Genomic DNA, 22582 nt, shown 5'->3' on the forward strand with positions numbered 1-22582 from the left:
TATAGAGCCCATAAGGTAAGCAATGTTCTCAGTTTCTATTCTCTTAATCTTATTTCCATTAATCCATCTTCCTTAGGGTTCAGTTTAACAGTTGTCTCCTGAGTGATCTTGCTCTGTCTCATTAGCCTGAGACAAACTGAAGAAGCAGATTTGCCCTAGCAAATTACCTTTTTAGTTTGAAAAAATTCATATCAAATCTGTTTTCAGTCAAAGCATGGCTGGATAATTTCTGATTAGGTTTCAGTAATAAGCATGGGCTTCCAGTATCTCCTGTTTGGGAAGAGGCAATTCCCATCATTCCAGTTCCTGCCACTTTATAGTACAGTATAACCTTGTATCTTTACAGAGTTATTTTAATGTATTCATTTAACACATTTTACATTTTTCTTCCTCTTCTGTGGAGCCTTGTGTTTATGAGGTAATATTATGATCTCACTGTAAGTGAGCTACTTGAGCTAACAATGATGTTAAATGGAGCCAGGGTTTCACTCATAGTATCTAGTAAAATAAGCAATTATTTTGCATGAACAAAAATTAGTCTGTATGAACTGTTTCAAAATTTTCTGAAGCCACTCAAAAAGGATTTATGTACTACTTATATATATTTTTTTAATATTTCTATAACAACAGTACTTGGCCACAGTAAATTTTACTAGGTACTGTATAGAATTTTGTGTATTACAAAGAACAGAAAATCCTGCCTTCTGACAAAGTGTTTATGGGTACTTGTTCATGGTGGCTCTGCAAAACTTTAAACGGAAGCTTTAGCACAAATGGGTGTAACCTTTTATTGCATTTAGGTATCATAAAATGAGACCTATGAGAATTGTCCTGGAAGAGGAACTGCGTCTCTAGAGAAGTGTACAGGATTTTGCATTCCTTTTCCACACCTGGAAACACTTCCCAAGTTCTCCAACTGTTTAAAAGATCTACCATCTTTATTTCCTTTATGCTAAAGAATAGCAATTCTCTGTAAGAGGAAATACAGGTTGGAAAACTGAAAAGAATGGTAGATGCTAAAAATGACTGTGTGTCAGTTGGAGTTTGGATTCTAAGATCCATCCACTTGGCTCCTTGCACGGATGTGAAAGCAGAGGTGAATGTTGCTTATGTTATGAAGGCAGTCCTTTACGTCAACTTGAAGCAGGCATTAGCTTTCCTGGGGTGATTATTGCTCATTCACCTGTGAGGGAAAAGCAGAACAGGATTTGGATCTGGTCAGAGCAGCAGCAGTTTGTTACTGCAGTTGTGGGGACAGCCCAAAGCAGCACTGACAGGCTCTGCAGACATGAACCCTGCCCGAAAGGGGCAGTTACAGTTCATACACCTTTAGGTCGTACAACTTGTCCTTCACCAAAACTGTGTCGAATAAACAGGACATGGTAAAAAACAACAGCTCCTGAAGTCCTTCAGATAAGGAGGCTCTAGGCAGCACACCCTTTTACAAGTAATTCATTCCTTTGTTAATTAAATCCTGGTGAGACCATTAACCAGTGAGGCCTGCAAAGGCTTGTGAGACGGTAACTATTTTACTTCCATGCATCTTTAGAAAGAAGGGCTTGAGAAGTTGCCTTGTGAAGGAGAGCACTGCTCGCCCCAGCCGGAGCCCTCAGGGCTGATGGTCTCCACAGGTGTGTACTGACCTTCTCCTGCTTGCTTGGGAGTGTTGTACTTCATGTTAACTACACTCCTGGAACAGCTCTGATCAGTGTCAGACACTGCAGGAAGATTAGTCTTGTGGTCTGCATCTCCACTCCTCTGCCTGCATGAACTTAATATGCAGACCAGTAAGTAGAAGATGCTAATTTAGTTGAATACTCACTGTTTACTCACTGGCTCAGTTTTCAGTTGGAAAGTCCTGTTCTTTGACTGCTTTTCTGTAAAAGAAGGTATGGCTCTCCACAATACGTTGGGGTTTCTTTGTCCTCTCTGTAGAGCATATTTTGGTTGCATTAAATGAGGGCGAGCGGCTGAGTCAGAACTGTGTGCAGAGATCAGGGGTAGTTGCATATAGGTTGTTTTTTTTTTTTTCACTTCACGTTGTGATTTTTCCCTTTATAAGCTATTTATAATACAGGTAAGTTATGCTGCATCTTTCTTTCATCACATTGTTTGCAATATTTGATACCAGCTTTAGGGACATGCTAAGGCAGGTGTTCTGTAGTAGCTTATACCATAAGTGATCTCATGGCTTCAGTGTTGTAAGGTATTATTTGTTTTAAGAATATTTAAATCTGTTCCTCAGTATACTTTTATTGCTGTCTACAATGCAAATGGCATACACATTTATTTGATGGCCTTACACCTCAAACGTGATTTTGTAAGTAAGACTTCTACTAAGTGCAGATGCAGACATCTTATTCAGATGTTAAGATACCCTATGACACTTGGTGTTCTCAAAGGGTCATATTAGGCACCTTGTTTTTAAAAAGTGTTTCTTTCTGTCCCTAGGCACTGTACAGACATTATTTGCTGTGTGATCTTCATAGTCGTCATTCTGGGTTACATTGCATTAGGAATTGTGGGTGAGTAAACGGAGGTATAGTAGTGCTTTCTCACATGCAGGGGAAGCAACTTTGTGAATGTTAGAATTTTTAATTGAGATGTCCCTTTTACTTATATGTAAGTAAAGCTTTCCAGTCAAAAAGCAATGCCTTGCCTAGAAGGAAATAATGAATTAATATTCAGTGTCTGTTGTAATTATGGAGATGTTCAAAACCATGTGTTTGTTGATGAAAGTGTTAAAATTAATTGTGTTCAAGTAAAAATGACATAGTTTGATAATTTTGCTTTCATAAAGTAACAGCGGTGGAAAAATTCACTTTCGTTTTTCATTAACCTGCAGAAAAAGTTAGAGATAAACACTGTGGTGTTTAGAGGCTTCTTGTTCTGTAAAATATTACTGAAGGAACATATGTGAGTGTTAAAAGTAGAAGTAAGAGAAATTACTTCATTTGTTGTGGGATAAGTTGTTTGCGCGTGAGGATATTTGTTAATAATAGCCATTTTATTTTGTTTGTGTGAGAGAATTGTATAAATGCCTATGTGTGAAAGGACAAATGATGCTGTAAGAGTATACTTACTATGTATCTGCATATCTGTCTGAGCTCTTTCAATTTGCTTGTAAAGGATTGTTTTGGCCCTGCCTGACATAGAAGAAAAGCCATTTGTTGTCTTCATAATTCTGTAATACATTTTTCTGATTTGTAAAGAAAAAAGGTTGTGCAATATCCATCCTTGGGAATACTCAAAAGCTGTCTGGATGTGGTCCTGGGCAACCTGTTCTGGGTGGCCCTGCCTGAGCAGGAGTTTTGAACAAGATGACATCCAGAGGTCCCTTCCAACCCCAAACACTGTGAAAAGCTGCTGTCTGTAGCATGAGAAGAGGGCTGTAAGCAAGACTGCTTTAGCCTAGAGGGTTCCAATAACTGTCTGAGAAAATACTCTGTCCTCCCACTAAATTGTATGGTAGCATAATGTCCTCCAAGCCACAATGCTGAGCTAGCCCCTCTCACCTTGCCTGTAGTAGCTGAGCACTGAACACATTCTGAGAAGTCTGTTCTCTCCAGCACTGGGAATTCTCTGTGTGTATTTTTTGTTTCCCGTATTCCCCTGCAGTTACTGCCTCGTCATGAACATTCATGTCTTCAGGAAGATCACAGAATCATAGATTGTTAGGGGTTGGAAGGGACCTCTGTGGGTCATCTAGTCCAACCCCCGTGCTGAAGCAGGGTCACCTAGAGCAGGCTGCTCAGGACCTTGTCCGGGTGGGGCTTGAATATCTCCAGAGAAGGAGACTCCCTCTGGGCAACCTCTCTGGGCAGCCTGTGCCAGTGGTCTGTCACCCTCAGAGTGAAGTTGTTCTTCCTCATGTTCAGTCAGAACTTCGTATGCTTCAGTTTGTGCCCATTGCCCCTTGTGCTGTCGCTGGGCACCACTGAAAAGAGTTTGGCCTCATCCTTCTGACACCCACCCTTCAGATACTTATAAGCATTTATAAGATGGAGAAGTGAGGAAGCAAATGGCATTTACCAGGAAGTGTGAGGGACATGGAGGACCTGTGCAAGGAAGCACGAAGCCTGCACTAGGAAGCGAACACCAAGGTAGCAGATGGCTGATGATTCTTGCAGGTGGAAGAAATTATTTCGTTTCAAAACTCTTGGGTTTTTTTCTTGCCTAATCTCTTTGAGCCTCTGTTTCCAAAAAATGAATGATAACTTGAGATCTGTGAATGTAAGAAAAGTGGGCAGAGCAAAAAGTGAATTCAGAAGCAGTTCAAGCTGTCCTTGATTTTATGCCATACTTCTAGAGATTACAGCAGCTATAGGATTCTCTTTGGGATTGGATCCAGGAAGAGAGTCCCTAACTACTGCATGGCATGATTGTACAGTCATCTTCAGACAGACTTCAAATGCTGTTCTTTGACAATTTTTTCACAAGGTCAGTGTGTGTGATTGTGATGCTTAAGTTAACATCAGTGTCATCTGTGTGGAGACAAGTACAGGATCTCTTTGTTTTGTAGCCGCTACTGGAATCTGTGCATGCAAAATCATGCAGGTGTTCTCTCATCACAGTTCTGGCTACTGTTTGGATACTGTGGGCCCTTTCCTTTGCTATAGAATGAAGCATCTTCTTGCCTTCATGGCCTAATTGAATTGTTCACACTTTGTGTAATTTCAAATTGACACTAATGTTCGTATGACTTGTGAAAGTCTTTGGAGCGGAAATAGTGACACATCTCCCAGTTATAGGAGGTTGGAGAGGGACTTACCAGAATATAGATGCAATATATATCTCTGCTTACTAAGCCTGCTCTGGAATAGACTGAAGAAAAGGAGGTCACTGGTTAGTGCTAAGAAGCACCAGTAGCTGCTGGAGTGTGCACAGCTGTTGCAGACCTGCCGTGCCTCCCACTTTGTGCTGGGAGTATGCGGTGTCTGAAGGACATCCCTGTAATGTCTGTGCTGTTGTCCTCCTCTTCCTACCTGACTGACTGATTCTTCATTGATGTTATGCTCTCTCCTTCCATCGCTGTTCAAATGCAAAGCCAGAACTGAAGAAGCTGGACTCAGATAAGAGGAACGTTTGTTGTTTTCTTGAGCATACAAATGCCCTGGTGACTGATGACCTGCCCATGTGCAGACAGGCAGTATTTTGAAGTTCTGTTACCTGGGCAAAGGGAAAGAAGAGCATTGCCAGTTTCTAGCTGTGCGGTATTCTTGTGCTGTCAGGTCTGGTCTCTCTTTCCAGCACTATATAAATCTCCTTGACTTTTTGGCTAGAACTTCATGTCAACTTTGTATGTGCAGTTTCCAGAGAACCCCATATGCTAGATGTTGCAGAAGTAAATAGCAGCAGAAGAGGACGGGCCAGTTCCTCACTTTTTCATGTCTGTGATCTCAGACAACATAGTTACTGTGATGTGAGACAGTGAACTGGTCATATTCCTTGCTCTGCACATGCAGTGGTTTCCTGCTGGACACAAGGCATCTGAACAGCCTTCTCTTGCAAACCTTATGAAATGTTGGCTAGAACTAGAACCTATTTGTGGAACCAGATACCAAATTTGTAGCTGGTGACTTTTTCTACCTTTCTTACAGAGGATATTTCAATTTTTGATCTAGAAACATTTAGTTCAGCTCCAAATCCAGATCCACATGGTCCCTGCTTTTCATCTTTCCTTGTACTGTGCTTCACTATTCTTACTCTGATTTGTTGCTAAGTAGAAGATGAGATCAGCTTTGTACAGTTCAGGGGCCAGCCCTGTACAAAATACATGAGAGTCAAAGAAGTTCCCACTAAGGGAAAATACATTATAAACCAATCCTTAGTCATGAATTATGCCTTATTATAGGGAAGAAAAAAACAAAAGTAGATTTCCACAATTTCTTGAATATGTGTGAATACCACTCTGGATCCCTGTTTAATTTGGCTTGAGAAGTAAGCAATAAAGGCAGGTTCGTCACACCAGTGCTATGACTGAAAATCTGAGTCAAATTTTGCCTCCAGTATTGTATGTATAGCTCACATAGGCTTCTGCTATATGTGTGTCTGTGTAACAGTGAGGCAGAATTTTTTTATGTTTCAGGGGGCTGAAATGTAATCTGAGTAAAAGGTAATCAATTGTCTTTCAAAGATAAAACCACATGGTTTTTGATACTAGCATTTCTTAGTTCTGCTTCAGTGATGGCTGCTAAGTGACTGTACTGAACAGAAGTAGTTATTCTATGATTTACTTTCTTGTAATTCTTTTACCTTTACAGATAAACTAATAGTGCTGATCTGACATTCCGTGTAGTTTGCCTTCCTACCAAACTGACTTAACTTTTCGTGTTTATTTCAGAGACACTGGGCTTATCTGGGCAATACTTTGCAAACGTTTAGGCTCTTAATTTAAGATTATTTTAATTCAGAAAAGTGCACATAAGAGGCAGCAAATAAGTTATCTTCAAGGACAGGTTAATTCAGAGTAATAACTCTTGATGTGTTGCTCCAAGGGATGCTTATACAATACCAGTGTTATCAACATGGATTTACAAATTCTGCATCATGTGTTCTATTACCCGTTGTAATACATTAGTAAATTTGGCAGGTCAGTTTCTCCATACATTAAAATATTAAAAACATACCTTTAAGGGAAGCAGAATAATTGTATGAAAGACTGCCCTTACAAAAATACACAGCAGAGGGAATGAGACAGATAGTATAAACAGATTTGCAGTTCATTTTTAAGTATCACAGGATGCCATTGTTCAAATCACATTTTCTCCTTGACTGGGAGCTTTCCCGCCTTTACAACAACTGACATAGCCCATAGAGCACAGAAAAAAAAGGAGTGCATCTGCTGGACATTTAGCGACACACATTGGCTAGTATTGATACTGTCCATGTGTGTTGGCTCTGCATCAGTAAAAGGACTGACATAACTGCAGATCTCCCAGAAATGCTATACTGACATCATAGGATGTCACATTGCTGTTCTGAGGGCCGAGTCAACTGCGCAATATGGTTCAGCTGTTCTTTAATTTTCTTTTTTGCCACAGATGTTTGTGCCGGTGCTCAGACTGCAGCTTTATGAGCATCAGAGCATGCTGGAATATAAATTTTATGTGACTGGATTCCTTTTCATTTAGTGCTTGATAGTGAGTCACCAATAGTGAGGAAGAACATGCAAAACATGGTGCTGCTCTGTCAGCCTCGTTCTTACAATAACCTTCTTTCAGTGAGAGCTGTTGAATTAGGCACTTACTCTTCACTGACTTGGCCAGAAAAATCATGTATTTATTGCATGAATTCTTTACTGTCATTGCTCTAAGTTTACAAAGAAGGTGACAGAGGGTTAAGTTTATTAATCTTGATGGTTAGCCCTGGCACAGGCAATGAAAGAGGCTACATATTTTCTCTTGTGTTAGTCATTTACCTTCTTTTTTTGCTGCAGAGTTAATGAAATGCTAAATGTGTATGTTGCAAATCAGACCCAGGTATTTTTTGTTTCACTTTGGAATTTAGCTGAGAGGTATCTTCCTCCACCCACCCAGCAGCTGATCCCAGTGATGGAATTTCACAAAGTTGTTTTTTAAAAACAGATTCTTTTTAATACTTTTTTATTAAAAACATGACTGAAGCCGTAGGGGCACAGGACTTCTACTGCCAAGCAGGAGTAGTTTCAGACAATTCGATAACGGTAAAGCAGGTACAGAAATTATATTCAGAAGTGACCACTGTGTTCCATTGTTTAGAGTCTACTAATTTCTACTAATAATAGAGAAACACAGTGCAAAAGATGAGTGATTAAGTTCCAAGTTTAAAACGCTACTTAGGAAAAGGATATTGTTGGCAGTAGTGACTACTTCCAAATTATCTATATGAAGCAGATATAAGTCTTCCTACAAAATTCTTGTCAGTACTTTGAATCTGGCATGGTGGGGCTTATCTCTACTGCTTCCTGTTTTGCTGGTGTTAAAGAAAAAATACAGTCAATTGTGAAAAATGAGCCCTTTAATAACATGCCAAACTAATTAAAAAAAAATAATTTTGGGGCTGGGAAACCACCAATGTATTAACCATCTAACATTATACAAGTAAGGCCTGAAGGGCCTTTCAGGTCCTTGTAGGAACTTGGTCCATTTGGGACTAGGATTAACATGTATGAAAAGCAACATCGTATTAAAGTAGAAAGAAAAACTGCCTCAGAGTCATGATGGAAGAAAGCGTGCATGGCATAACCTGCAGACTCATTGCAATCACCAGAGAGCTGTCTGCTTTCTAATGTCATGTGCACATATGAGTTATCAACTGACTATAGGAATTCGTAAGAGAGACCTGATGCCTTCTTAAATGTTGCTGTTAAGTAATGCTACTGAAATAAGTAAGTGGGTGCTAACAAATGAAAAAGTAAATGGGATTTAACACTGGTGAAGCACTTTAGCTGTCTCTGAGCATCAAAACACCACAGTTAATCTGAAATGTAGTTACTCTGAATGTTCAGAAAGTGTTCAATACCAAGCAGCAGGTTAATTTCCGAACTCCAAAACACAGGAAAAAAACATAGGTTAAAAAGATCTAGCAGATTCATTTTGGTAACCTAAAACCATTCCAGGTGAAAGGTAGCATTACAGATTCCTTGTAACTATTTGCAAGTCATTGAAGATATGTTGTGCATCTGTCCTGAACATTTCAATAAATTTGCAGTCCGCTGCTCTGAGATCTTCTATAGGTTCTATCTCTATTGCACATACCATTATTGTTCAGTGCTGTTATTCTCACCAAAGTGACCTTGAGGAAAATGACAGTTTCACAAAAGACTAAATATAATGTCACAAAGTTGAGAGACAATGGGGTGATTACAGAGAAGCAACTTCAAGGTGGTTTGCATAGATCAAAGCTTAAAGTGTATGGTAAGTGGGTTCCTGACATTCGGTATATAGTGCAAGAGAGGGAAGGCTGGGGCTAAAATCTTTGTAATACCTGTAATCTCTTCCACATAATACAAGCACAAGGAAATGTTTGGGAGGAGACCAATGGTCTTTTCTAATAGTTTTCTATCAACCTGATTTTAGGGTGTCAGCTCAGGGTAGTGATACAGAATTATATTCTGGCATTGTATCTTACTTTCAGATTATACTTAAAAATAAATAAAATTTCCGTTATTTAGGGTCAGAAGAGTTCAAAGGCTAGTCACTGGCTAGTCATGAAGGAAGCTTAGTGAAGTCTGCGCACTACACCTTAGGAATAATGATACTAATAATGGTAGCTGGTGTGTACTTGATCCTCAAGGGGAAATAATGGTGCAGGTGAGAATGGCTTGGAGAAGAAATCCTGCTTCAAAGTGGAGAAAAGAAGTTTAAAAGTTCAATATCAACCTCTCTTTCCATTCTGTGCTGTGGTTTGTGGTAGCATATAATACATAAGTTGCCAGGTGCAGACCTAATAACTGAAAAATGGGACGATTGCTAAGTGAGAAGTCTGGAAATGTTTTCATTTACAAAGTGAAAGTTTGTGTCCATTCTTAGTGCAAATGGAGTCAGTCATAGCCTGTGTATTTCTGTCACACACCCAGGTAATCCCATTGATTTCAGTGCCGTTGTTGTTGTCCGTGAACGCTCGTATTTGTTTACATAGTTAGCTCCTCTTCTTTCACCTTTTAATAACTATTATTTTTTAAGTCCATTACATTATATTTTGGATACAACCCAGATATATGTGCTCTGAAGGTAAAAAGTGAATTGGTTTGCTTTCTTACTGATTTGTCTGTATCTTAGTTTAGTTTAGTTTGGTTTATATTTTAGTTTTTCATTAGGAAATCTACAAGTCAGTACTCTTCAGTGGTGGTCGAGGAAGATTAAAGTGGTATGTTAGAGGTGATACATTTTAGTGTGAGTTAGTTTCAACTATTAGCAGTGTACACTTAACTAAAATGTTAAAAGATACGTGTGTATTTGCAGCTTGGGTGCACGGCGACCCCAGAAAAGTGATTTATCCAACTGACAGCTATGGGCAGTTCTGTGGTCAGAAAGATACCCTCAATGAGTGAGTACTAAATTCATGCACATGCCTTTATTAGTCATGCACTATGAATAAGATGTGAGGTTTCAAATCTCTCTGTCTGCTAGGGGTTCTTGTGGGAAGTTGAAGACACAGTGGCACTTTTACTGTATTTATTCCAAATAAAATTCAGAAATAGATCAGTTGCTTAGTGCAAATCTAGACCCAAAATATTACTGTAATGAAGTTGTTTTCATCATTCAGAGAATATATTTGATAAAGTATCAATATAACTTAAAGATTGCCTTGCTAATAGCATAGAAAGTGGTTATCTGTCACAGCTTCTAATTGCCAAAGATTGAATAGTTAATAACCCATTGAGTAATTCTTCTGTCTGCTTTGGGATTAGTCCTAAAGCATTGTAGCCCGGTTCTCATTTTTTCTGAATATGCACCAAATAACAGAGAAGAACACAAGAAAAAGCTCTTTTTTTTTTTTTTTTTTTCTTCCTGGTGCTTATCCAGTGTCAGTAGAGAGGAGACTGAGTGGTCTGGGAGACAGGCAACTGTAACTATACCTTCCCTGGGGATATCAGCCAAGACGATGTTTACTTGTCTCAGTCTTGTTTCAATTTTAAATTTTGAATTGTGAGAGTTAAATTAATTAGTTGATATCAATAGAGTACTTCTACGTGAAAATAGCTGCTCAGGAAAGAAAGATGTCACATCAATGTTTTCTGTGAAAATCTAAGTGGTTTATGAAACAGAATTTTAAAAAATAGGGGTCTTTTCCCTCACCTTCTCACTTTTAAAAAGTAAGTACTAATCACCCTTTATGCCCTTGTCACTGTCAAGAGCCTGGATGCTATGCAGGAAGCAAAATAGAAGCTATTATTTGATAACAGCTCTTTCCTGCTTCTTTCTTTTCTCATGTAGTTTTCTGGGTAAAAAATGAGAAAGCCACTGTCCAAAGGGAATATCCAACATTCTGAAGGGGAAAAGTTGTAATGTTGTGTGTGTTCCCCTCACAGCACCCCTTCTCTGCTCCCCTTCCGCACCCCCCCCACCCCCTTTGGTCCATGTCCCATCTCTGGTCTGTAGGAAGCAGTGGGCAAATAGGTTTGGGAGGCTCAGACACACAGCATCCGTGCACTGTGTGGCATGTAGCCAGATGCTTCTCTGATTCTAATCATCCACTCCCATTCCCTTTTTCTGTTTGTTACTCAAGCCTTCCCTTTAGTTGTTTCTTACAATGTGGTTTCCAGTCTGTATTCACAAATGTCCCTCCATACATATGAATTCTGGAGAATAATACAGCTACTGAGCTTGAATTTTGCACTTATTTGCTACATTGAGGAGGTTCTTCTAAAAATATAAGGCAAAAGACACATAATACAACATGCAGGAAAAGCAAGAGTGTTTATGGCAGTAGGCCAGGAGGCCCCTCTGAACAAGTCGCTGTAGTCCCTAAAAGCAGAGGTGTGGGATGTGCTTGTCAGGCCTTCATTGATACCATTGTCAGATTCTACATATGTCCTGAAAGTAAGCAGTGTGAAAGGGTAACCCAGGACTGTGGTTTTCCAAATTGCAACTTAGTCACTGGAAAGTGATCACAGCATCTGCGTTTTGAATCTTGTGCTTGGAACAAGCATTCCCAGCAATCTCACTGAGGACTAGAAAAGAGAAGCTAAAATCCAAGCCAACACTCACAGCAATTGCAAAAACCTGTTTGAACTCCAATAAATTCCATGCAGTCAAATTCATTCTACCTTATGTTGTCACACGAGTCTCTCTTAGGCCTCTTTATGTCTCCCTGTAATCCATCCATTAATCTCCATGTAATCTCTAATCTTGTTTTGCCTTCTACAGGCACAGCGTAATCACGGAATACAACACAATCTCATAATAAAGAATACAGACCTAGTTCTCAGTGGCTGTTTCCTTGTGTTACGTATGTGACAGCAGAAAAGAAAGTTTAGACAATATCAAGTGGGCTAAGACATATGAAAAAAAAAAATAATAGCTTTGAGCAGCTCACAGATTATAAATACTGTCGAGAAACTATTGAAGAAAGATGACATTTCAGTCCAAAATTTTATTCTATTGATTTGATGAAATGACAGCTAATGATAGTGAATTGTTTTTGCCAGAATGTATGTTTTGCTAAATAGTACGTAGTAGAACATACCTCAGTGAGAGCAATTTGACCTTGTAAAATGTCAGGCAGTTGAGCTAGTCGCAGTTTTAAAGGGAGCTTGAAAGTGCAATGATGCTATATGATGGCTTTCAAGGCATAGCCATATTCAGCAGTTGGTGGGAGCCACGTGCTGGTGGAAGATCAGAGGGCATGTCCTGGACTGGGGGATACAATGGAGAGCTGTGGGAGCAGGGCTTGCGCCAAGTCCACAGACAGAAGAGAGGCAGCCTTGTTAGCCCAAGCACACTTCGTTGTTAGTGCTGCTCCCAAGGCAGAGCTCCCTCTGTGCTGCATCGCCTCAGCGGGGGCTCAGACACTGCTTGCTGTGTTCTCTTCCACATCATAGCCCACAGTGGGGCATATGTGCCATTATTTCTTATAGGGACCGTGCATAGCCCTGGCATGGCTGGCTGACTTTGAAGTCTCCTGTAAAAAGGGCAGGACTACTGCCATACCATCTTCACCAGAGCTATCTGATAATTTTCTGACATAGCAAAGATTAACAGCGTATTTTGCTATCTTCAAAACCCAGGTATTTAAATCCAGAGATCTTGGGGTAATCAGTTTTCAACAAATCCAAACTGAGGGGACAGCTACCTCAAAGTCACAAGTTCCAGAAGCTGTCAAGCATGTGGATTCTGGGGTGCAAACACCTCAGACTGTCCTTTATTTATGTCAAAGGAGATTTATCAGCACTATTAGCAAATGCTGTTATCATTCTGTTCCCTGGCCAGCTGCTTTCAGTTTCCAACCATAAAAAGCTTTGGATTGATTTTGGTGCCACCTTCTGATCCACAAAAAATAGGCAGCTTTTACAGTGTAGCATTTACTGATAGTAATTTTGTGTGCAGTACATACACAGTATGTTTAGTGTAAGCAAAAGGACCACAGTGTTTATGCAGGGGTATTTTTCAGACCTCACTTCTTAGAGGCAGGACTACAGATACCTGTAACAGTGCCTAGAGTTGTTTCAGCTTAAAACCTGACTGTGGAAAAAACTTCTTAAAATTAGCATTCTTCAGAACAAATACTTCTGGTTTCAGAGATGTCTTGGCATGGAACATTCAGGGTCAGCTTGGGATTTGTTTTTTTGCCTTGTGTTTGCAATATGACCATTCACAATAATAGAATTTAAATGGCACTGTATGCTATACATTTTTTAATGATAGGATGCATAACCACAAATATTTATAACATTATTATCTTATATCTGCTTCTATAGGAACAAGACCATTTTGTTTTACTTTAACATTCTGAAATGTGCCAGCCCCGTAGTGTTAATAAACCTACAGTGCCCTACAACACAGGTGAGTGAAATACAGAGATAAAATATTTTCCCTGCCTCTTAGTCATGGTGCTTAAGAACTAGACATACATTTGTTTGAATTTAAGAATTGCTGTTCACATCCTTCAACATATAATATGATTATTTTATAGATGATGTATAGCACATGGTCTCTGTATCCTGTGATGGTTAGAAAAAATAGATAGAAATGCACAAAATTGTGTATTTTGGAAAAGAGTTGACAAAGAAAGCCTGTGTAGTTGAATACAGCAGTTTGTTACTTATGAATTCATCACAGGCAGCTATCCAGTAGTAATCAGTGCATGCAGAAAATAATTTCAATTGACATCTAGGTTTTTCCAGACTAGACATGTTCAAGAAAATGTGCACATCCCCAGTGACAGGAGTATCTGGATGTGGTTACAGCCTATGGCACTTTCAAAAGTGAAGATCTTGAAAGCTGGTTCTTGCCTTGTGCCACAATTTGTACTCCCTTAGCTGTGCTGCAATTTCTCGTGAAGCTGTGAAATTAACCCAGTCACTGAACTTGTGTGGGTTAAAACTGTCCTCCTAATCTTTTTTACGTGAGACCATTTTTCTAACCTGGTTTATTGAACTATTGCACAACCAGTTATGTCAGTTCATCTTACGAAGCAACAACTTAGAGTGTGAGGTAGGTCAGAGGAATTAGGTGCAGGACTGCTCTGATCCAACTTTGCTGCCAAAGTAATTGTACTATGTAATTAAACTGCAGGTGACAGCATTCAGTGAAGTCCAGTATTAATTTGGATGAGGGTTGTTACATGGTAACGAATTTACTGATTACAAATGTTAATTGTCTATTTATTTGACTATCATTTAAAAATGTTTCCCATTCCAGCTTGCCCTTACTCCAGATCCCTATCCTTGATAGATGTTTCTGGCCTATGAGTTAGTGTGACCATATGGACTATTTGACACAGCTGAAGAGATGGAAATCTCCAGCAAGGAAGAGCAAGAACCCTCTTAACACTGATCAGTTGCTGTCAGAATGGAAACTATCATCATCAGATTTGCTTCAGGAATCCCCATCTGTCCCCATGCAGACACTGACACTGTTACCCTGTAGACTGTTACTGGAACAATTCAGCCTGTTCAGAAAAACTGAGGTCATTGTGTGGGATTTGACTAGTGTTGTGGTCAAGTTGGCAGTGGTCATGAATCAAGTAAGGTGAAATACTTGTTGAAGGAGAGTTTGGGGGAGCAGAGTAGTTATTTTATTTTCAAACGTACATCTCCAAAACTGAGATTGTTTTTGAATGCTGTTTGCTACTGCAGATGGTTAATTCTCTGGTCTTTTGTAAAAATGCTGAAGAAACGTTTGTTTGATAATTCCTTTTTTGACCTGCAGACAGGGTCTTTCATTCCTGTCCCATTCATATCAAATAGAAGGAGGGAAAAAACCCAAGAACTGGGATGGGAAGAGCTTCAGTTCTTAAGACTGTGGACTTGCAAACTGTTATTACAGTTCACTGGATCCATAGACAGCACATTTCATTGCCTTCATATATGGCAGATTGCTCTTGAGGTGAAATACAGTTTTGCGCATGATGTCTCTCTGGTACTTGGATAGCAGAGCTTTGCAAAGGGTGTTTAGGTAGCACAGCTTTGGAAACAGAGAACAGCCTTCTAGGAAAGGGTGAAACTTGCTAATAAGATGGACTTCAAACTACCTCACAGTATTTGGAACACTGAGGAGTCAAAATGGCTGTCCACTTGCATGATTCCAGTGACCAGCAGAGCCTTCAGAGTCTGTGTATTAGGGCTTCTCCATTATGTAAATCTACATCATAACTTCTGAGAGGATGCATTCATCAAACCCCGGTCCTCACCTGGTTGCTCACATAAATCCGGTTTATAATAGCTGTACCTTGAGTGGTGTGGATTTCATTCGTGGCATGTACACCCTTCTTGCTTTGTAACTATAGGGGAGATTCATCATTAGTCAGTAGTGAAAAGTCACCTTTGAGTGGTTTACACCTAACTTGACTTGAACGGTATCTGTGGAGATGTATTTGACTGAAGAGACTGTGTAGAAGTGTGGAACAATTTTAGCTGCATGAGGCTTTTTTTTAAGAAAGTTCTCCTTCTAAATGTAATAGAAAGAAATTGTATGTATCCTATGAAAGTAGCTACTGCACCACCTTGCTCATATACACTGCTGCTGATGGAAGTAGAGGAGGACCCAACAGATTTTTTCCTAGTGTTCAAAAAACAAAAAAAAAACAAAACAAAACAAAAAAAAAAAAAAAAAACAAAACAAAAAAAAAAAAACCAAAAAAAACCCCCCACATTTTCTTCAACAGACTGAAAGCTCTGGATATCTACCAGAACATGTAGAACCGAAGAAGATACGGAGAGTGGCTTCATATGCCAGATATGAGGAGAGACTTTGAAAGTGTATTCTATCAAAGGATTTTAGGAGTATTCATCTAGGGAATCAAAAGGAAAGCGTATGGCCCTTTCTAAATACTGCAGTAAACATTGCTGAAGGCAATCCCATAAAACACTGCACTTTCATAGGTGGCCTTTTTCTTGCTTTTTTCTTGTAGTGACTTTCCTTACCCTTCTGCACCCCCAGTGTATCTTTACTCTATTTTTCTTTTCTTCCAGCTTTGTGTCTCAAAGTGCCCAGACAGGTTTGCAACCTACATTGATGTTCAGGCTTCCTACAGATATAAACCAGATCAGTGGAATTACTTCAGGCAGTTCTGCAAACCTGGTTTTAACAATCCTCGCAAGGTGTGTATGTATCAGTAGGTGACGGAACACATTTTTTCTTCATGCAATATGTAATATGCATGTTTTTACTGAGCTACATCAAAGCTTTGAATTACTCTGATTTCAACATATAAGGAGTTGTCCCATATATATGGTTTGACAGTGATTTAATCAGGGGTGAAGGTCTTGTATGCACACCAAATCCCCCACTCTTTAGATGATTACTATTTACTTAAACGAATATCTGCAGCTACCCATGTAGTTGCAGCACTGTGGCAAGCAATATCCGTTAGTACTTAGGTACTCCACAGCAGCAGAGCGGAGTATCTCAAACCAGTTCTTAAGGCTCCCTCGTCATCTATAGTTACTTAGTAATTTAGCTAGGAAAATTAATCTATCCTTCATGTAACTGATTGTGCACTCAAATGTACTGCATTATTTCTCCCATCTTCAAAACACCTTGCAGTTCAGCTATATTAATTGTGTTAAATTCTTACTCTTCTTTAAGACAAAAGGCGAAGGGGAAGGCAAAGAACAATTGCCCAGTCACTTCTGCCTTAGATGCTGATTCAAAGCAAACAGGCCTTTTCTTTTTTGTCACTAGGAAAGGAAAGAAGAATAGTCTTTTCCCAAATCACAGTGACAGTTTGGATTCTCATTTACATCACGAATGTATCTTACAGCTCTACCAGTCAAGTTTGGGGAGGAGCCCAGTTTGCGGCATTTTCACAGACTGGGTGAGAAACAAAAAACATGTAGTTATTCTGCTATGTATTCAGCGTTCCTATTTTTTCCCTTTTTAGTCTGTTGCTCAAGTCCTACGTGATGAAGATTGTCCTTCGATGATCATTCCAAGCAGGCCTTGTGAGTGGTTCTACTTCCTACATACAGCTTAGCAGATTAGAAGTGTTCACATTAAAGCACAACTCCAGTCTGAAATGTGTTTTGTGGCAAGGTGTCATGGTTTAACGCTAGGAGCTGTCTGTTATCTGAAAGTGACATGCATTCCATTTTAAACAGTTTGAAAGCATAAAGATTTATTATTATTTTCTCTAACTGCCATCTGTGAACATTCGGCATGTGATCGGGTCAAGCCAAGCTCTTTCTTGCTCTTGACTCATCAAGACAGATAAACCCTTTACAGCTCGAATTGTGCCTTCCAAAACATGTGAGCAAGCAACCCCGTTGGCATCAAGAAAATGCCATGAATATAGGAAGGATCATATGGCCAGCAGTTGAAGTTCAGATGATACTTGAGCCCCATTACAATACAGCTTGCTTTTCAGTTATAGTACTGGCTATGCAGGACATATAGAGGAATTAAGGTGCCAAGAAGTGTTTTTGTCACTATGGTCAGCAGGTATTTCTGAGTAGATAACCACAGATGTCAGAGTTCATCTCAGCTGCGGAAGTGTGATACCAAGAGTATCTATCACTGACCCAGAAGCTCATGCAAATAAGAAATTGCAGTTTATTTTTCCATGCTTTAAAACAGGCATCCTATAAACCAGGGACAGGTTATCAAAAAGAGAAAATATGATTAAATTTAAAAAAAATATTAAGAGTTTGTATGAAAACTGGTGTACTGACCCAAAAGACAGAAAATAATTTACAAAGAAGCTTTTATCTTCTTTTAGACTACAACAAGGGGCAAAAATTACAGAAGGAGGAAGAGAGACATATTATTTAATTATTTCCTCAGAGTAATTGGTGAGCTAGATATTCTAGACTGAATATTGAACCCTGGAATCAGTATTTATTGGAACCTTATATTGGAAGCACAGAGTTGTTATATAAATACAGCTGTGTAGGAGGACTGACCCGCTCTTCCGTTTGGAATGAAAACCAGGACTTTGCAGCAAAGAGCAGGGCAACATAAATGAGTATGTAAACATCTCTCCTTTTCTGTCTCTTTTATGATCTCCTCCTCCTTCTGTCTAACCAATAGTTTCTGTCTTTTTTTCCATTGTTTCCTCTCCCAAGAGTATCTAGTGATAGTGGCTGGTACAGGAGCTTATCTGGCATATGAGGAACTGACACTTGCTGTTATGTATTGTTTCGGGTGCTAACACCATTTGTGACCAGTCATGTTGAGTCTGTCCCTGGGGGCTTCTTTGATTATTACCATGAAATGACATATCTGAGAAGCTGCAGTTTTTGCAAGCTGCTCAGATACTGACGGAGAGCATGTTCTGCATTTATTACAATGCAGGATACTACAATTATTACAATGCTACAGATACTACTGTTGTTATTTGTTAGCACCTGGAATTTCCAGTTGAAAGCTATGATCCCACCATGCCTTGGCCTGGTGGCCCAGAGCATAAAAAGCCCCAGAGCATAAAAATAATAAACTTGAATATAATGGCTCTTCCAAGATTTGTTGAAGGCAACATATCGTTAGATAATCAGTTGAAAAACAATTGACTATGAATCTGAAATTGTGTTACACAAGGCAAGCAATAAAAGTGGAGCTTGACCTGAAGTGTAATATGCATGCTTTGTTTTGATATTTTAATAGTTCTTAAGAGATGCTTCCCAGACTTCTCCACAAAGAATGGTGTGCTAACTGTGGCAAATCAGACTACGTTCAAAGATGGAAGAGGGAAAACAAGGAATGTAACTGATCTCAGGGAAGCTGCAAAGTAGGTTTTACTCTTTTTAAGTGCTCGTTTGTTGGATTCTGAGATTGTGAAATAATTTAGGAATTGAAAAAGTAATCAGAATCTGTTGTAGCAAATGGCTGAGGGTACCCAGGCAAGACTGCCTAGTGAATGGTCTCTCTGCGCCTGGGCACTTGCAAAGTTCTAGTAAGGAAAACCAGCACTGCGGTATGCAGAAATGAGCAAGGAGCCAAAAGTTTTAGTCTGATTGTCTCGGAGTGACTGTCAGTTTTTAAATGATTCTTTTTGTTTTTCCTAGCAAAAATTAGTATTAAAGCTAAAGGAGGTTCAAAATTAAATACTCATGCTGCAGGACTCACCTGAGGCCATTACTGGCTGGCCTGTTTCTTCCTGTGATGGCCTTTCCACTAACATGGACTGTCCTAGTACTTTGGGCATCTCACCTTGTCAGAGTGCTCCTGTTTTTAGCACACATCTAAAGGTCAAAAAGTGATGTGCTGGGCTCTGATGCATGACAGCACCTCCCTTGCAGATGGACAGCAAATACCTCTAATCTTGGCCGTCAACTTGGATGAGAGAAATCTGCTGCAATAGCCTCACTTTTCCAGCTGCTGTCAGTCCTCAGCCTGTCTGGAGCACAGGGTACATTTTCTTACCTCTCAATCCAAGGCTACCACATTCTACCACCTTACCAACACGGATAACACCTGCACCTTATGAAGTTTTCATCTTCTGGCATCTACAACTAAATTGTCTGTAAGACGATCCTTCATTTCTTCTTAGGAAAACATTAACATGGGCAAGCACTTTGCAGGATAGGAAAGCAATTTCATAAAGTCAACCTTTTTCTTCACTGAGCTACTTTCTGCTTCTTGGTATTAGCAGTTCTGGAGTCTCAACTGTTTGGCTCTTGGTACATTGCAGATCTTAGTAGCATACACTTTTTTGTGACATAAAAAGCAATTACATCTGGTTATAGTTAGTACTCATAAAACTTGCTTAATAAAGCTTCTTCAGGACCTTATAAACTTTTTACACAGTTTTTTTCTTTGGAGTAACTGTGTTTCATGTTGGCTTGGTTACAGAACTGGAACTGGAGGATAGTAATATACTCTTATCACTAACAAAGACATTTCAAATTCTTTCACTGAGCCTATTTGTTGTTTAAATAAATTCTGTTTTTCTACCTAAAAGCAACCTTGTCTTTTGTTTGTATTTTCTTAGCGGCATCAATAATGTCCTGGATGCAAGATCAGTTGGAATGAAAATATTTGAAGACTATGCCATTTCTTGGTATTGGATTTTAATGTAAGATTTTCATCGGTATTTTTAATTTTTCCAAACTCATTTTGGAGTGTGCGGGAAATTAAAAAATAGATCATGTTTGTGTTTGTTAGCAATCCTACTTTTAAACTCTAGGAGCAACTGTAATTTCCTTTTATCACATGATAAGAACGTTGTTATGGTTCTGTACAGGAGGTAAGGATAGCACAGCATACATACATAGAGCCTCAGTTGATCTGGAGTAGTTTTTTAACATCCCACCAGACAGAAAAACAGAAGGTGCTGTCTTCTGTTGCAGGACCCATCTGTGTGGTAATTCCAAAACTGAAAAATCTTAATTAAGAGACTTTCAGATCAATTGCAGTTGTTAAGTGTCACTAGTATATAAAAAAACCCACGTCATTTCTAAATTCATACTAGCAATTTGAAGTTTAATCTGTTACAATCATGGAATCACAGAATGATTTGGTTTGGAAGTGACCTGTAAAGATCACCCAATTCCCCACCCCTTGCACTGGGCAGGGACGCCTTCCACCAGCCCAGGGTGCTCCAAGCCCCGTCCAGCCTGGCCTTGAGCACTGCCAGGGAGGGGGCAGCCACAGCTTCTCTGGGCAACCTGGGCCAGGGCCTCACCACCCACAGAGTGAAGAATTTCTTCCTTATATCTAATCTAAATCTCCCCTCTTTCAGCTTGAAGCCATCACCCCTTGTTCCATCACTCCATGCCCTTGTCAAAAGTCTTTCTGCAGCTCTCTCGCAGGACCCTTCAGGTACTGGCAGGCTGCTTTGAGGTCTCCCTGGAGCCTTCTCTTCTCCAGGCTGAACAGCCCCAACTCTTGCAGCCTTTCCTCCCAGCAGAGGGGTTCCAGCCCTCGCATCATTGCTGGGGCCTCCTCTGGCCCCACTCTAACAGCTTCAGATCTGTCCTGTGCTGAGGGCTCCAGAGCTGGACACAGGACTCGTGGGGGGGGTCGCAGCAGAGCAGAATCCAATACAAGTCCATAAATACAATGCAGCAGGCAAAGCAACATCAAGAACAAAAAGTTTTTAATAGTATTAACTTTATCTTGCAATTAAGACTCACTAATCACCAATTAGTAAAAGTGCAGCACTGAAACGAAGTAGCTACTTTGCTAAAGCAAATATGGAAGTATATGTGCATTCTTAGCCCATTAATACTGTTTTTGTTGGACCATGGTGTTGGTCAATTTAAAAAGGAGCAGTCTTTGTCAGGTGAGAGCCTATAACATGCACATATTAAGCATACATTATTAAAGTCTGAATGCAAATCTGCAACAATAAGTACATAAACTTTAGATCTTAATATGGAGAATTAGTCAGTTCAGAAACATAAGTTGTCAGCTTTTAAAGGTGATCAGTCACTGGTGGGAGGACAGTTTTCTTGTAGTCTGATACTGTGCTCACAGTAGTCAGTGGCAAGAAACTCACTAGTATTCAGCAAGCTCTGTTCCCTCTAGATCTCTTGCTGAAATCATGCTTATGGTGCAGTTTTTCAGAGGAGATATCACTGAACAGATAGGCTGGAGAGAGAAATGACCATTTTTATAACAAATTCTAAATAGTGAAGCCAGTTTCCACATTTCAAATATGATATTTTTGTAAGGAATTGTTGCTACTTTTAGAGTAGTTGGATAGAATTTTCTTCACACTTGTCACCAAATGATAGCGTACATCAAACAATTTCTGGACAAAAATATTGAAGTGCCAGAGTTTGGGTGAGGACAATGAAGGCCTGATAGTGAAAGGAGGCTGGATTAAAAATTAAATATGGAATTGCTCTAGTCTTTTTAGCATACCCCAAAAGAGATGCTGCTTTCAAGCCTCAGCTTAAGGGAACCAGTCTACTGAGGACAGGTTACCACGTACTCAGTTTTGGTGTTGCTAGGACTTGTGTGATATCAAAATATAACTTTAGATGAAGGTGACTTACTGCTTTGAAGAACAGAGTCATAGCTCCAAAACCTTTTTTGAGGAATACATTCTGAATTTCAAACAAGCTATTCTGAAAGGGAAAATACATCATGCTAGGAAGCCTTTGAAGGGCTAGAACTTAAGACCAACTTAGAAAGGTTTAACTAAATAAGCTGATGTTCTTTCTCTAGTCCCTTTGCCCTTCTGGCTTAGTTTGCCCAAAACATCTGTTTTTCATCTTTGGTAACTGGCTAAATAAGCCGGTAACATTCAGAAGAGAGTTGATAAACACAGGCAAGAATAGGTTTTAAATTTTTTTTGAGTCTGTAATAATACAAAATTCTGATGTAACACCTACCAAAAATTCTGAGAAATGAAATGTTCTGTGAAGCATCTTAGCTGGGTGCTTGTTGGATGTGATTATTGCTCATGTTGCTTTAGTCACAGTGCTTTAGAAAACTTTGCTGAGTAAAAAGGCCTTTTGCAGTAACTTTTTTCCTTTCTGACGTGCTTTCTG

General features: G+C 39.5%; 1 protein-coding gene across 2 annotated transcripts in view; it reads left to right on the top strand.

Moving 5' to 3' along the window:
- The window catches only part of SLC44A5 (solute carrier family 44 member 5), an 86363-nt gene that overhangs the window by 43629 nt on the left and 20152 nt on the right, over positions 1-22582 (top strand). For both annotated transcript variants that reach the window (XM_075424199.1, XM_075424198.1), the window contains exons 3-9: positions 2452-2525; positions 9945-10029; positions 13403-13487; positions 16118-16246; positions 17029-17089; positions 18747-18870; positions 20074-20157. In XM_075424199.1, the coding sequence (XP_075280314.1) occupies positions 2452-2525; positions 9945-10029; positions 13403-13487; positions 16118-16246; positions 17029-17089; positions 18747-18870; positions 20074-20157 (642 nt within the window). The remainder of the gene's footprint in view (positions 1-2451; positions 2526-9944; positions 10030-13402; positions 13488-16117; positions 16247-17028; positions 17090-18746; positions 18871-20073; positions 20158-22582) is intronic.

The sequence above is a fragment of the Opisthocomus hoazin genome, chromosome 6 (assembly GCF_030867145.1).
Source record: "Opisthocomus hoazin isolate bOpiHoa1 chromosome 6, bOpiHoa1.hap1, whole genome shotgun sequence".
Lineage (NCBI taxonomy): Eukaryota > Metazoa > Chordata > Aves > Opisthocomiformes > Opisthocomidae > Opisthocomus > Opisthocomus hoazin.